This window comes from Homarus americanus, unplaced genomic scaffold, assembly GCF_018991925.1.
Source record: "Homarus americanus isolate GMGI-L3 unplaced genomic scaffold, GMGI_Hamer_2.0 scaffold27959, whole genome shotgun sequence".
Lineage (NCBI taxonomy): Eukaryota > Metazoa > Arthropoda > Malacostraca > Decapoda > Nephropidae > Homarus > Homarus americanus.
In genome coordinates, this window is record NW_024737608.1 from 496,698 (window position 1) to 514,574 (window position 17,877).

Here is a 17,877-nt window from a genome sequence, read left to right on the forward strand (position 1 = left end):
TCAGTGGACGACGGGCACGATTATAATGTGGTTACTGTAGTCCCCCCCCACGAAAGACTACTACGTAAAGTGGAGGCTCGTGGCATTGGAAGCGATATTCTGAAATGGATTAGGGCGTGGGTACAGGACAGGAAACAGCGAGTAAGCATTAACGTCACTAAATCCGATTGGGGTAACGTCACTAGTGGAATACCCCAGGGCTCAGTCCTTGGACCATTACTATTTATTATATATATAAACGACATTGATATAGGCGTAGACAACAACGTAAGTAAATTTACTGATGACTCTAAAATAGGGAGTGTAATTAAATCTGACGAGGACTCCGCAAAACTATAGGAAGATCTAAACAAAATTTTCGCATGGTCTGAAAAGTGGCAGATGAAATTTAATGTAGACAAATGTGAAGTGCTTAGTCTAGGAGATGTAAACAGAGAAACCAGATATCAGATGAACAACGTTATAGGGAAATCCGACTGTGAGAAAGATTTAGGAGTAATGATAAGTAGGAATCTTGAACTAAGTCAACAATGTGTATTTGCTCAAAACAAAGCTAATAAATTACGTGGGTTCATACAAAGGAGTGTTAGTTACAAGACTAGCGTTACGCCGTTCATTTCTGGTCACTGTACTACAAAATGGATATAGAATCCCTAGAAAGAATTCAGAGGAGAATGACAAAACTAATCCTGGGCATTAGGAACCTTGAGTACAGAGACAGGTTAAGGCATCTTAATGTGCACTCCCTCGAGAGACGTAGAGTGAGAGGCGATATGATAGAGGTGTGTAAATGGAAGTCAGGGCTAAACAAAGGTGATATAACAAAGGTACTCAAACTATCCAACCAGAAGCCAACTCGTAACAATGGTTTTAAATTAGTCAAATTTAGATTTAGGCACGAGATAGGTAAACATTGGTTTGGAAATAGAGTAGAGGATGAATGGAACAAGTTACCAAACATCATCATTAACTCGAATACATTGGATAGCTTTTAGGTTGGATGGTTATATGAACGATAAGGGTTAGGTGTAAACGGATTGCCCAGTATATGGATCAATAGGCCCGCTAAAGCTTCCTTCATTCTTATCTTCCAATGTAGAAGGAGAGAGAGAGAAGGAGAGAGACAGTGGTGAGTGTGTCGAGACTTGTGTTGTGTACAGTTTGTTTTTTCGTATTGCATTTTTTTTAGAGTCAAACTTACCTGTAAAATCGTAATTAGGCTTCAGGTGTAACGCTACTTAAGGTTAACAAGAACAATGAACCTTAATACTCTGTGCTCTTCCAATTAAAACTTCAATTAGTGTTTGTGTGTTCCATGATTATTTTAACGTGAACAAATATATAACTATTGTCAGCCATTCTAAACTGTCCCTCTTGTGTCGACCTTAATCATAAGGTCTTGATTTGGTGAACCTACGTAAAGTCTCTACGACACTGTACGGCCATTTTGTATTCGTCGGATAATGGCATATCGGTAAACAATTATGAAACAGTAAATCTGTCCCGTAACCGAGTATAATTTACCGTCCATCTACTTACAACTGACAGGTGGGTGCTCTTGCTGTCTAATTATAGAGAAACAATCAATGTGTGTAATGACTACATCGTTTACATTAACTGCTCCCCTGTTTAACGGCTCATCCGGGGGGTGGGGGGAGGAGCTGGCTATTATATGGGGGGGAGCTGGCTATTATATGGGGGGCTGGCTATTATATGGGGGGGGCAGTATATTTAGTGAGAGAAAGGGACAGAAAAAGAGAAAGGGGGAGGGGGTGACAGTCGGAGAAAGGGTGAAGGGATGAGAAAGAAGAATAGAAAGACGAAGGGAAGAAGAGGGGAATGAGAGGAAAATGAAAAGAGAGACAGATAGGTTCTCATCCACTGTCTAGAGAGAGAGAGAGAGAGAGATCTGTACGTTTGGGGAGAGAGGGGTCGACTCCCCCTCCTAGTAGGCATTACGCACACAGATTTAAGTACTATAGTCGCCTCTATGGACGTCACCAGCCCAGCGACCACCTGCTCACGCCACACCTCTCACCATATAAACAATCATCCGAGTGGCTGTCTACGGCCTCGACTTCGCCTTACCTACCTATCCCGTTCCGAATGTTTACTGAGAAACATCAGTACAAATATAGAATTAGGTATAATTTACAGAGGGAATATTCCTCATGGTATAGTCTAACCTAAGATAACTTAGTCTAAACTTAAATAATAACAGAATGGTGCCACAATCAAAGACTTGGTTCAACGTATCAGAATGAGGTCCGGGTTTAGGGAATAAATTACAGGTAGGATAATTCCCGTGTTCTTGCCTTATCATATTTGTGGTTTGTGTACAATACTCACAGGTACAGATATAATAGTCAATATATTTGCTCGGAAATACCAGTACAATTACAGGTACAGTTATTCTATTTGGTTACAGTATCATACGAGTGATACTTAGTGTAGTAAATATATGAACAAAAATCTGACGTACGTATTAACTAAGAGATGTTCCTTAATCTATCATTTTGCTTAAAGTTTCGCTGTGAGTTACTTAATATAAAGTTTGTATTCTGATTATACCACCTATTCAGGAATTTTTTTAGGTGGTTAGTGTATTTATAATTTTAGGTTCCATGTATCCGTGTTTTTTTTTTTAACTAATTTTTTATTCATAAATTTGATGTAAAACAGAAATCGATACAAAGCATATTTTACCTGAAGATTAACCACCCTAACCTGACGCTAACCTAACCTGACGCTAAGCTAACCTAACCTAAAGTTAATCTAACCAAACCTAACCAAACCAAACACCTTTCCACACACCTGTAAAACACACATAACAATTTAACATCACAAATGGCGTCAATATCACCACTAAGACTTTACCTTAACTTCATTACATTATATTATCTCTCTAGTGAGGAAAATAGAACAAACTTAACGAACGAATTTAAGTTACGTGAGATGTAGAACAGTTTCCGCTTCCCGTGACAACCAACTGTGGCCTCAAATTGCAAATATTGATTACTGTAAGCCGGAAGAATAATGATGTTGGCGGCATTTACCCCACTGTGATTTTTGATGTGTATAAATAACCACAAAATAATTGATAGTTCCGAAAATCTGTTATTTATGTGATTGTGTGACGGGAAGTGTGTGTGAGTGTGTGTGTGTGTGTGTGTGTGTGTGTGTGTGTGTGTGTCTTACGATATGTTATTTCCATGAGCATCAATTACCTAAACTATTCACCTAATAATCCCGTAAAAAAAAAAATCCTAATAATTACGAATACAAAAAAAAAAAATCCGTATAATTCCTTTTAATTTCTTTTCCATTCATATTCTAATAATTTCTTCTATGATAATTCTTGATAATTTTTACTCAGGAGTGTTATAGTTATTTACTCGTATTGTTATCATTGTGTATTTTAACTTCTACTGAACTACACACGGCTGGGAGTTGGCGTAAATATATATTAACAAACTGCCTGTTGAATTCTTAAGTCCAGGACAAACTAAGACTCACTTTTACCTTTACTCTTTATACTGGGATTAAAAATTGTAATAAAACTTGTATTGTTATTATTATTATTATTATTATTATTATTATTATTATTATTATTATTATTATTATTACTTAAACGTGAGAAAAAGAGTGGAGGAGGACAGGTGTGTTAAGAGGTTCTAATCATCACACCTGTCACCTGTCATTAACACATACATACATACATACATACATACATACATACATACATACATAAACTGAAAATAGTGAAAATAGGTCCGTTGTCCCTGCTGAAGGTAACAAGATGATAAACATTAGACTTGAGGATAGTTTGTGGGACTCGGTAAACAGAATCTTCCTGTTAACACAAAACAAAGCAAAAAACAATTCAATCTACTTTTTTTGTTTACGTATATTTTTTTTTTCTTTTATTGTTTATTTGTTTACCGTTTCATTCTTATTTTTTTGTTTGCTTTTTTATTTACTCATTTTATGTTTATTGATTTTTATTTTTGTTTACACTTCCACTTGAGAGAGAGAGAGAGAGAGAGAGAGAGAGAAAAGACGAATTTAATAATTAACATAAAATTCCTAAAAAACTATAAAAAAAAACCACAAGTGAATTATTTATTTTCTTCTTCTTTGTCTTTCATCGATTTTCTCGGGAACGATTTTTCAGCATTGAGTGACATTCCCCGTTTCTCAGGGTGGAATTTTTAATTATTTCCTGTCAAGACGATTGTTGCCGCTGTCACGATGCTGTCTGTAGCGCTGAGACGTCTATGTGTTACCTCTCACTGCTGCTGAGAGAGAGAGAGAAAAGGAGAAACACAATTTAACTAAAGTGGAATAGAGAAATGACACAATATTCTCCCATAAGGCTTTTTTTTGGGGGGGGAGGTGGAGGTTAGGTTATGTTTTGGTTAGGTTAGGTTAGGTTTGGTTAGGTTAGGTTAGGTTTGGTTAGTACAGCATCATCATCATCATATTGTGTGGAAGATGACAACTTTATAACAGGTGATGGGTGTGTAGAATGGCTTTTATTCACCCCTTGTACACAACCCGTGGAGTTTTACACTAAACCCGGGTTATGTCTCGTTGTTCTGACTATCCCCCCTCTCCCCTCCCATCATCCACCCAGAGTGACAACAGACTTCCATCAACCAATCACTGACGAGCTTACATATTTACTAACTAACCACCCACCCATCCTCTCCCACCCTCTCCCACCCTCTCCCTATCTCCCTCGCGCACTGACACCCCCTCATAAAAGCCCCTCCCCACCTCCCCCCTTACTCTGCTCCACCCTCCCCAACTCTGCACCCCATCCACCTTTCCCCACATCATAACAACCCTTCCTCCTCCCCCCAATACCCCCACCTTTCCCCCACACCATAACAACCCTTCCCCTCCTCCTTCCTCCTCCCCTATACCCCCCCCCACCTTTCCCCCCCACCATAGCAACCCTTCCCCCTCCCCCCAATACCCCCCACCTTTCCCCCACACCATAACAACCCTTCCCTCCTCCCCCTTCCCCTCCTCCCCCTATACCCCCCACCTTTCCCCCCACACCATAACAACCCTTCCCCTCCTCCCCTTCCCCTCCTCCCCCCAATACCCCCCACCTTTCTCTCAGGGTTTTTTTTGGTTACAGTTCTAGTTATCAGTAATAATTCCGCCATATTCTTTGTGCCTATTGGAAGTGTTATTAGTATTGGTGTTATATATAGTACTACCCGGAATTAACCCGTACTTCCGTGTTTAATGTAAGTGTTATGGTTATTACTACTTATGTTATTAAATTACTATATACGGGTTGTGATTATCATTGCCAGTATAACTATCACGGGTGTTGTTAATTTATTATGTTGTTTCTTTTATTATTAATGGGTTTAATTGGCTAGTTATGAATGATATAGGTGTTGTTAGTGTTTTTATTTTTTTGTTTTCTTTCCTTGTTTCTGTGTGTGTGTGTGTGTGTGTGTGTGTGTGTGTGTGTCTGTGTGTGTGTGTGTGTCCTACAAACAACATTCTTAACACACTCGATTAGACCTCCTACAAGCAACATCCTACGAGCGTGTGAACCTCGGAAGGACCCGGTTATTCCCGTTATCTGTTCTGGGTAAAAACAGAGGGCGGAAGGGCGCGAGGTGGCGAGTCCGGACACCAGTGTGAAATTATCATGACGACCGGTAGTTGCCCTGCTTAGATCCGGTCCAGGGGGGTGTGGGTGGGTGTAGGTGGAAGCTGGTGGGTGTTAGTGGGTGTAGGTGGATGTTGGTAGCTAAGAGAAGACATTGGTAGGTGTTGGTAGATGCTGGTAGATGCCGTAGATGCCCGTGGTTGTCCGTAGATGTTGATGAGAGACATATATTATTATTGGCTGCTTGTGGATCATGATGTGGTGACGTTGTGTACATCGAGAGAAAGTGAAAGCCAGTGAGAGATTGTGAGAGGAAGGAAGGAATGAAGGAAGGAAGGAGAGGAAGCAGGAAGGAAGTGCCAACAGCCCCGTGCGCTAGTTATCATCGCTAGAGACAAAAGGAAGTGTAATCAGTGAGGAAGTGAACGAAATCCGTGCAGAGTCGCAGCCCCGTGACGTTTCCCAGCTGTTGCGGGGAACTGATTTGTACACCAGCGGATATGTTCTCTCCTGGGGGGCTGGTATGTGGGAACTGGGGTGTGTTGGTATGTGGGAACTGGGGTGTGTTAGTATGTGGTAACTGGGATGTGTTGGTATGTAGGATCTAGGGTGTGTTAGTATGTGGGAAGAGGATGTGAGGGGGGGAGCTGGTTTGTACTACATATAATAACTACAAACATGAAGAGAGAGAGAGAGAGAGAGAGAGAGAAACTCGAAGGAGGAAAAGAAAGAGCCTCAGAATTGGGTAAGGTAGGAGTGTTGGGGTCAATAAAGGAAGTGTGAGGGGTACAGGGAGTAGGGGTGTTCAGCTGCCGCCTGCATGTGTTTTGCTCACTGAGATAACTTCCGATCATCGTGTGAGTGAGGGGTCGACGGGAGGTGAAGAGGAGGAGGAGAGGTAGTAGGAGGGTAGAGGGGAGATGATAAACAAAACATCGTAGTCAAGGATACAAACAGACCATCCCACAGCCCCCATCACCAACACACAGACCCCATCACCAACACACACAGCCCCCATCACCAACACACACAGCCCCCATCACCAACACACAGCTTCCATCACCAACACACACAGCCCCATACATCACCAACACCATAGCCCCCATCACCAACACACAGACCCCATAACACCCAACACACAGCTTCCATCACCAACACCCCCCCATCACCAACACACAGCCCCCATCACACACAGCCCCATCTTAACACACAGCCCCCACCATACATCCCCCATCAGCAACACTAACAGCCCCATCACCAACACACACAGCCCCCATCACCAACACACACAGCCCCATCCACACTTTACAGCACACATCACCAACACACACAGCCCCCCATACACCAACACACAGCCCCCATCACCAGCACAGCCCCCATCACCAACACACAGCTTCCATCACCAACACACAGCCCCCATCACCAACCACAGCTTCCATCACCAATACACAGCCCCCATCATAACACACATTTATCCACACAGCCCTTCATCATAACACACAGTAATCCAACACACAGCCCCCATCACCCAATACACAGCCCCCATCACCAACACACAGCCCCCATCACCAACCGCAGCCCCATCCCAACACACAGCCCCATCACCAACACACAGCCCCCCATCACCAACACACAGCCCCCATCGCAACACACAGCTTCCATCACCAACACAGCTTCCATCACCAACACACAGCCCCCATCACCAACACAGAGGGGTATCATAAGGAACTCTGGTCAGGGGTTCATAGTTAGTTGAGGCATATTTGGTGGGGAGGTGGGGGAGTGAGGGAGAGGAGAGTGGTGGGGAGATGGGGGAGTGAGGGAGAGGAGAGTGGTGGAGAGATGGGGGAGTGAGGGAGAGGAGAGTGGTGGGGAGATGGGGGAGAGAGGGAGGGACTAGGTGGATGGCGAATGTGTTGCCTCACCGGTAGCCGCCAACACACACATGTGAAATATAAGAAACCTACACCTGTACACAAACACACATACACCCATACAGACAAACACATAATGCACAAACACACAAATACACACAAACCTCCCCCCCTCCCCCCACACACACACACTTTTTAATTCACGTAATGTTCATATCAAAAGTTCATTCAAACACTAATTAGTATTTCTCAATCACAGGTACAGGTAAGACTTGACACCTCATCAGCTCACCCATTGCACACCTTCTCAAGACTAACTACATAATATCAGTTAACGGCGCTACGATTTATCTTGTTATAATTATGAAAAATCCAGTACAGGTAAAAAAAATCACAGTCACTACAGCTGCCAAGTCGTGATTTTAGTTTCCAGCGTTTAACTCTATATTACCTGGTGAGCTCGACCCGTGACGCGGCTCTCCATTCATCAACAATTCTCATATTGTTTCGCTAATTTAAAACTTCAACTCAAGTCAATTTCTATTCAAGATTCAGTTGTTAAAGGGATAATCAACGTGAGTTTTGTTGAGATATGAATAGTTAATAATATGACAATACGTTCAGTCATTTAGAGGGTGTTGTTTTAGTGAGCCCGGACACGTTCGCTCGTCAGAAGTGAAAGGAACAATGAACGAAATGAAACAACAGATTCGAAACACAGCGGAAGGCGAGGGAGGAGTCATTCGGAAACGGAAGAACAGTGTTGCCATAGTTAATCATCAATATATAATTACACATAACAGCACATAGAGTGTCATTACCAACACGAGTTACACAACACAACACAACACTCGGTAACACACGGGACACAGCATTACCTAAGTCAAGAGAGAGGCGAGTGTAAATAAATAAACAGTGATATGCATAAAGGCCGTCGGCATCTGGAGATAATTACGATGTTGAGCTTGGTTAACTGCCTGATAATCCGTTTGGAAATTCATACCTGGAGTGCACCTGTAGACCAATTAATTGTGCAAGTGGCCGCCTGTGTGGGGCCATTAAGTCCAGGTGTGCGCTGATTCTGTACCTGATTATTAACATCCGTATTGGGCCGTGATTTGCTGGTACTTTTCGGAGCTGGACACACTGTTGGGACTATCTACCTTCCTGGGACTATCTACCTTCCTGGGACTATCTACCTTCCTGGGACTATCTACCTTCCTGGGACTATCTACCTTCCTGGGACTCTCTACCTTCCTGGGACTCTCTACCTCCCTGGGACTATCTACCTTCCTGGGACTCTCTACCTTCCTGGGACTATCTACCTTCCTGGGACTATCTACCTTCCTGGGACTCTCTTCCTGGGACTATCTACCTTCCTGGGACTATCTACCTTCCTGGGACTCTCTACCTTCCTGGGACTATCTACCTTCCTGGGACCTCTACCTTCCTGGGACTATCTACCTTCCTGGGACTATCTACCTTCCTGGGACTATCTATCTTCACAGAGCCTCTCTACCTTCCCTACAAGACTATCTACCTTCCTGGGCACTCTCTACCTTCACAGGACTATCTACCTTCCTGAGACTATCTACCTTCCTGGGGATCTCTACCTTCCACGCAGGACTATCTACCTTCCTGAGACTATCTACCTTCCTGGGCTTCTCCTTCCTGGGACTATCTACCTTCTGGGACTATCTACCTTCCTGGGACTATCTACCTTCCTGGGACTCTCTCTACCTTCCTGGGACTCTCTGTCTTCCCTGGGACTATCTCTACCTTCCTGAGACTATCTACCTTCCTGGGACTATCTCTACCTTCCTGGGACTCTCACCTTCCTGGGCCTCTCTCTACCTTCCTGGGACTATCTACCTTCCTGGGACTATCTACCTTCCTGGGACTATCTACCTTCCTGGGACTATCTACCTTCCTGGGACTCTCTACCTTCCTGGGACCTATCTACCTTCCTGGGACTATCTACCTTCCTCAGGACTGTCTACCTTCCTGGAACTATCTACCTTCTGAGACTGTCTACCTTCCTGGGACTATCTCTGCCTTCCTGGGACTATCTCTACCTTCCTGGGACTGTCTACCTTCACCAGAGACTATCTACCTTCCTGGGACTATCTACCTTCCTGGGACTATCTACCTTCCTGGGACTATCTGCCTCCCTGGGACTATCTACCTTCCTGGGACTATCTACCTTCCTGGGACTATCTACCTTCCTGGGACTGTCTACCTTCCTGGGACTATCTACCTTCCTGGGACTATCTACCTTCCTGGGACTATCTACCTTCCTGGGACTCTCTACCTTCCTGGGACTATCTACCTTCCTGGGACTATCAACCTTCCTGGAACTATCTACCTTCCTGGGACTATCTACCTTCCTGGGACTATCTACCTTCCTTGGACTTTCTACCTTCCTGGGACTATCTACCTTCCTGGGACTATCTACCTTCCTGGGACTATCTACCTTCCTGGGACTATCAACCTTTTTTACCTTAACTTACGAGGAAAAAAATATATTATCGTACGAACTTTTCAGAATCTTGGCCCCGTCTTCTTCGTCTCCTGAGTAAACCTTTTATGAGTGATCAGGAAAACGTGTGATAATGTCTAACTGTATAGTAATAGTTATAAGACAATTTAATTATAATTAAACACAAAGCTTAATTAGTCTATAACAGATGTAAGTATAATATGTTAATTATACCTCTTATACGATATATAATAATTAGATCAAACACTTGTGCTGTACATACTGTAGATTATATAGAGTCATATAATTAACTTAGAGTCCCATATATATATCTTAATATATTATACAACCTTTTTCTTTTTTGAGAGAGAGAGAGAGAGAAGAGAGAGAGAGAGAGAGAGAGAGAGAGAGAGGGGGGGCGGGGGGTGTCACCGGTCACATCACCCTCTGCCATACAAAGTAATAATAACAGCACACCTGAGAGAGCTATACAGGTGTATCCTCTAATTACTACAGGTTTATAACGTAATAGAGGCTGCCAGGAGGTAGGCGCCATTATCTACCTATAAAACATGTATTGTACGCCTTTTTAATGAACCAATAGAGTACTCTTAATTTCTACCTGGCCTCGTATAATGTAATAATGAGTTTGTAATTATATCAGACGGGAAGTATAAACATTTATTCTCACAGTGTAAAATTTAACATTCCCCCTTTAGAGCCCTTCTCCTCCTCGTGTACATACATAATGCGTGTATGTACTCATTGGGTACACATATACGAGGTGTGTGCGTGTGTGTGTGTATAACCCGTGTATATCAACAAAGTGTAGATGTACGTAATGTGTGAAGGAGGACAAACGCACGTACACACACACACACACACACACACACACGGGGGAGACCAAAATCGGATAAGAAACAGCGATTCAATACACACACACACACACACACACACACACACACACACACACATTCATGCCGTAATAGAGACCCCCCAAACAATGATTGAGTTTGTGAGTTGATTATTGTAAAAGGCAACGTTAGCCGGTTAGTTCAGGATGGTATGAAAGGATTAATTTTCATAACCTGTGTGGCGTCATTAGCAGGTAAATAATAATTACTGATATGTAGATATATCTTAAACAAACTCTGCTATGTATTGTTTTATATTACTCAGCTGGGAGGAGAATACTGTTTGTCAATAGATTTCTGTTTTTCTCTCTGTTTGAGTTATATTAATTTGCTTTTATTTCATTATCTTTCGTTTAGTTTTAATTATCTCGGGGTTTTTTATTTTATTTTATTTTTTTTTCAGTTAGTGTTTGTTGTCTTTGGTATTGTCTCATGTATAGTAAACAGCTGTATGATGATGAGTAAATATATATTAAATAAAACTGCTCTTTCAAATATATACACACGTACTAACCCCCTTCCCCCCCTCCTCCCCCTCCCCCGGAAAAATAGATACACCGCCCCCCCCCCAAACACACACACCCCCCTCCGCCCCTCAAACACACACTGTCCCTCAAACAAACACACACACACACACCGCTCCTCACCCTATAGATTCTGTCATCCTGATGGTTAACTCAAAAGGTATCCAGAGTAATAGAGATTCAGACACAAGTCGTATCAATAACATACCAAAGTTTTCACACATGGACAACTACTCGAGGCTTTAAAAAGAATAAATAAAAGGAAAAAAACAAGTGTGATTTTTTTTCTCGTTTCTCTGTTTGTTTCTTGTTGTTTATCATCCGGTTGTTTGTTATTGCCATCGTCTCTAACAACAATAACAATAATGTGTAGTTTTGTAAGTTGTTGTTGTTGTTGTGTTTATAAAGGTGGGGTTTTTTTTTTTAAGTTCAGTTTCATTAAATATCGTTCACTAACTTATTATCTCTATATAATTTTTAGTTCTTTACATGTATAAAAAAATATATGGATTTTTTTTTTAGATATATGTAATTTCTAGTTTTCTTTGAGCACCTGAGATTTTATAGAACCCTAAAACAATATCCTTATACAGGTAACTTAATTAATTTGTCTTACCTACCTACAGCGCCATGTCACGAGGTATGTATCACCCACACTTCCCTCCCGCCCTCACCCATATGACGGCTGCTATGGGTGGCATGGGTGCGATGGGTGGTATGGGTGCCACCTTACCCACCCACTCGCCCTCAGACTACCAGGCCACTCTTGATTCGGAGAAGGTGCGGGCGGCCTTCCTTCCTACCTCTCTCAGTAAGTACCTCACGCCCACTTGTCTTTAAGATCACTTTATCATCAATAATAATTACACATTACCTTAAAGATTGATTTTAACTGCAATATTATCAATAACTTCTATTTTAACACTAATTTCGACATTAACTTCAAAAATTAAGTTATGAGTTTTATCAATATATAAGTATTGATTATTATTATTATTAGTTTTATTATTATTATTATTATTATTACTATTATTATTACTATTATCATTATGTTGTTAATATTCACGTCAAAAACTAACATTCCTCCTCCACCTCACAGGCAGCCTAGGAGCGTTCCAGTCACACGCTCTCTATACCTCGATGGCCGCCGCCCAGCAGAACAGCCACGCCCACACGCCCACACCCACCTCCCCGGACACTACGCCTACCAACACTTCCCTCACCACACCCCTGGCAGCGCCCGTAGCCAAGCTGGCGCAGCCGGCGCAGGAGGACCGCCGTTCCAGCCCACCTGCATCTACTGCGTCAGTGTTCCTTGGTGTTTTGTGAGTGTGTATGCCTGTGTGTGTTGGTGTGTATGTGTTTGTGCTTGTGTATGTGTATGTGTGTGTAAAAGGACTCTTTTTGTGTTGGGTCATGTATGTATGTATGTATGTATTTATAAATGTGTGTGTGTTCATGTGCATATTTATTTGTATGTGTCTGTGTCTTTCCAAACTTAGGTGTATATTTGATGTTGAATTATTTGTTGGTTCGTATAGTCGTGTATAAATTAAAATATATAATACAAACAATAAGAATGGTAAAGTAAAATAGACAGAGATAAAGAGTGAGAAAGAATGAGATTTAATTACAGAAACTAGACAAACATAAATAAACTATCGAGAATACCTTTTATAATTCATAGTCAAATTGATAAGAAATTGCCTGGTTTTACCTGTATGTAACTAAATCACTAAAATATACAATAGAGACACAATTGATTTATAATTTCTATGTGGCGAGAGCTTGTGTCTGGGAGTGTGTGTGAGTGTCTTAACCATGATTTTTCTTCCGTCCTCAGGAGTTCGTCACCATCTTACATGCCACCGTCGCCCTTCTCCGCCCTCTACTCTACCCCAAGCTCCCTGGCGCCAGGACACCCGCTTCTCTACCCTGCCCAGTACCCGCCCATGACCACGCCCACACAGGACCTCCGCCGCCCACTCTCCGTCCTCTTCTCATAGGCGTCCTCCTTCTGCAGCAGTGCCCCCCAGGATCCATATTTGCTAAAGCTCCCGTTCACTGGGACCTCCATTGATGGGGGCTCATACTCCATGGGCTCCTCATGGCTTGGATTTGCACTTGCTAGGACCAACACTCACTGGCCCCCGAATCCTGCAGCTCACACCCAAGGTCACCAGTCATGTCACCCTCAAAGTCAATAGCTTCCTCTCGGCCGCACCATAGTTCTTGGAGTTAAATGAAATAAGGTGATTCTCGAGGCTAAGAGTCACCAGATTATCCTCGAGGTCAACAAATCAAAAACCCTTCCTCAAGGTCATTAGAGCTGTCGAGGTCAGCTGTCAGAAGTTTACCCTCGAAGTCGAAAAACCAATCGATTCGTAAGACTTGGAGACCTTGCCATGGAAGCTAGTTTGTGGAGACCTAACTATGAAAGACCTAGGAGTTAGAGACCTAAATATGGTTGCCCTAAGACTTGAAGATCTTAGCCATAGGAGCCAAAAGAAACTGGAGACCTTATCATATAGGACCCCGAGAGGTGGAGGAGATCTAGCCAACAGGTGAAGAACTTTTGTCAAGAGGACCCAAAAGTTCGTCTTAGGAACTCCCCCCAACAAGTCGATTACAAGCGTATAAATCTCCCCCGTGTGACTTTTTAACTTAGAAGAGACCAAATACGTTAATGATCATAAGGTGTATATTTACGTTATTTTTTCGATTTCATTATCAAACAAGTGTCGTGGGAATGGCGTAGTGGTGTTGTAATGATGTATTTAGTGTTTCGCAAATGCTAATGTATGGTAAAAAAAAAGACACACACACAAACACACACACACACACACACACACACACACACACATTACACATAGTAGAGTCATCACAGATATATATATATACACAATTTGTACTATATTAAGCATCTTGAGGTTTGTTAACTTACACACTAACCAAAAAAAATAATAATAATAATAGTCTTTTGTATATAAATTCCTCTTGTAAATATGACTGAAAGGGTAACTGATCCTTTCCTTCCAAGTCATGTACTGTATAACTGTCTTGATGAATGTTCCGTGCTACGTGTGTTGACTTGATGAATGTTCCGTGCTACGTGTGTTGACTTGATGAATGTTCCGTGCTACGTGTGTTGACTTGATGAATGTTCCGTGCTACGTGTGTTGACTTGATGAATGTTCCGTGCTACGTGTGTTGACTTGATGAATGTTCCGTGCTACGTGTGTTGACTTGATGAATGTTCCGTGCTACGTGTGTTGACTTGATGAATGTTCCGTACTACGTGTGTTGACTTGATGAATGTTCCGTGCTACGTGTGTTGACTTGATGAATGTTCCGTGCTACGTGTGTTGACTTGATGAATGTTCCGTGCTACGTGTGTTGACTTGATGAATGTTCCGTGCTACGTATGTTGACTTGATGAATGTTCCGTGCTACGTGTGTTGACTTGATGAATGTTCCGTGCTACGTATGATATGTATAATTGGATGTATGTGTTCGTAAGTATATATTGGTACGTGTGTATGTGTATAATGGAATCTATAGTTCTCAATAATGTGAGTCATGTGTGTAAGTCATGTGTGTGTGTGTGTGTACTACCTAAAGCTGTATATGTGTGTATGTTCTGATATATGTATGATTCTACTGGCACATATGTACGAGTAGGCTGTCTGTATGGGTGTATACTGTCATTGTGTGTATGTAAGTATGTGTAATACCACTCTGTATAGAATCTTATAGTGTGTGTCGTGTATATTTGTATCTTCCTCAGTTACTGTTGCTTCTATACACTGTGTATTTATTGCTGTGTATTTAAACAATTTTATTCCTGAAAATAACACCTGAATTTATCTTATTTTAGTCAATCCAATTTTTTTTGACGCGTATTTTAAATTTTACGAAAAAAAAGTAATAATATCCGTTTAGATGGACTTTTGCTATAAGGGTGAAATTATTACAAAGTATATATCACGTTGTATTGCATTTTCTATTACTAGTTTTATTGTTTCTGTTTTGCTATTAGTCTCTTATGGGAAGTATAAATAACTTCGAACTTTTTTTTATCTTCGTTATTAAGTGTTATTCATTACTGTAATTTTAATACCGTCAGTTGTCCAGGATCTTCACTACAGTTCTCTAATTGTATATAAATCACTGTATTTTAGTTGGTTACAGTTTATTACAGGTGTATTTGAGGAGGCAGCGGTGACCTCATAAAAACCCCTGTAGAGTCATTAACACTAATTGATGGTATTGTGCCATGATGGGCGGTGGTGACGTCTGCTATATGTCCAGTAATTGAGACAAACACATGCCAGGAGGTACTGTAACAATTTTTTTTAAGTGGAATCTAATATTTTAGGAGGGTGAAATGTGTATAAGAGGGTGAAAAGTGTTCAGGAGGGTGAAAAGTGTATAAGAGGGTGAAAAGTGTTCAGGAGGGTGAAAAAATAATATTCTCTCGCCAGTTGGGTGTTATAATGTCTACCTGGAAACACTAGGGACCCTTGTCATAATTCTAGTCGCAACTCCCTTTTAAATTGACCTCACTTGTGTATATAAGAGATGAAGGAAAAAAAACTACTGAATTGTAAGGTTTTAGGAACTTGCCATATGCCAAAGAGATACATATTAGTATAATAGTTAGCAAGATAAACTATAGACTCTTGACTAAACGTAATATCACATAAGTAGCAAAATTCATTGGAAGTTTCATAGGCGTAAACCGGGCCAAAAAAAATATATAGTTTCGTTCACAGGATGTAAAAATAAAACGCCCATTATTAATACATTATTATTATTATTATTATTATTATTATTATTATTATTATTATTATTATTATTATTATTATTATTATTATTATTATTATTATTATTATTATTAAATGTTTACATGGTAATCTGAGAGGGTGCCGTTGCCACGTTTACAGTGCCATAGATACAATAATGGGGGGGGTAAGACTCGGTGTTTTGGCCCTTGCTCTCGCTATCACCATTCCCTTAAACTATGTGCTCCATACTTCATCTTCTAATATTTGTATAGTCATGTACCGCAAGGCAAAAGTGTTACAATACCCATAGACAGATTGTGGTACTGCCTAGATTATTTTTCAAAACATTATCAGATGGTCAATGTGTATGGGCGTGTCACTTTATTATCCATGTCAATGTAAATTCAAATGAAGCATTAAACTCATGTGTTGTTTTTGGTGCTGTCACTTAAGTACAAGATCTTCCCTCAATTACTCTAGATGTAGGAACCTTTGGGATGTCCACCTGACCACTAGGAACCTCTATTGATGTGTGGTCAATATCAAGGTTATAAAAGGGTCAAGGTTCAGCCAGTGTCTATAACTTCCCCAAATATTGACCATTAAATCCCCCTCCCCCCTGAGTGGTATTAATCCTAACCCATGTCTAAATCCCTCCCCCCCCCCCTTTGCGTGGTAATAATCCTAACAGCATGTAGATCACCCCCTCGAGGCCTGGCTGAAGTATCCTGACGTGGTTATGTTAACAAGATACAGCTTTAACCTGAGCCCCTGTACAGTACCCATAACTAACCTGAAGTTTACTCCCTGAGGCGCGAGACCAGGTGAGCACGAGACCAGGTGAGCACGAGACCAGATGGGCAAGGTCTCGTTCGTGTCCTCTTACACCTGATGTATCCCCCATATCCCGCCAGAGCCTACCCTACCCTACCCTACCCTACCCTACCCTACCCTACCCTACAGTCCTATCCAATCCTACCAACCCCCTTTGGGTCTCCTGACGATAGGGAGTAAACTCTGTAGGTCCCACTGTAGCCGTGACTCTTCGACGTGGCGTTATGTAGCTCGGTAAAACTTTATAAGTGTGGTGAGTGTATACAAAAAATAAAATAATCTGCCTATGAGATGACTTTTTGTAGCCTTATAAGAGTAATGAAATCCGGGCCAAGGATTAATCTGGGACCATGGATTAATCTGGGGCCTGGATTAATCTGGGCCATGGATTAATCTGGGCCATGGATTAATCTGGGCCATGGATTAATCTAGGCCAAGGATTAATCTGGGACCATGGATTAATCTGGGCCACGGATTAATCTGAGCCACGGATTAATCTGCGCCAAGGATTAAAACAAAGAGGAGTGACCATTGAATAAAATACCTCTTCAATCAAGTTTTACAAGACAAACTATCAAGTCCAAATAAAGTTCATTCTGCTTGTTAACTCTCCCATCTGAGGTGTCTATAGCCCTCCTAACTACCTCATTCACCAATTATATCTTTCACACCGCCTTAAGATATCTTCAGCTACACACATCTGATAATGAATAACCATTAAATTTTGGTATGTATGTATCAGTGTTATGTGTCAATGTATACTCAAATAATATAGTAAATGGTAGTATGTATCTTGAAGCAGCTGGAAAGACAATTTACTGTAGGAC

General features: G+C 41.5%; 1 protein-coding gene across 2 annotated transcripts in view; it reads left to right on the forward strand.

Moving 5' to 3' along the window:
- LOC121873489 (transcription factor sox-3-like) overlaps positions 1 to 17,338 on the forward strand; it is a 55,845-nt gene extending 38,507 nt beyond the window's left edge. Inside the window, exons 3-5 of one of the 2 annotated variants that reach the window (XM_042377081.1) lie at positions 12,056 to 12,240; positions 12,529 to 12,754; positions 13,273 to 17,338. In XM_042377081.1, coding sequence (XP_042233015.1) covers positions 12,056 to 12,240; positions 12,529 to 12,754; positions 13,273 to 13,435 — 574 coding nt within the window. In that variant the 3' untranslated portion in view covers positions 13,436 to 17,338. The remainder of the gene's footprint in view (positions 1 to 12,055; positions 12,241 to 12,528; positions 12,755 to 13,272) is intronic. The other variant, XM_042377082.1, reaches the window with a different exon arrangement.
- The last annotated feature ends 539 nt before the right edge of the window (positions 17,339 to 17,877 follow it).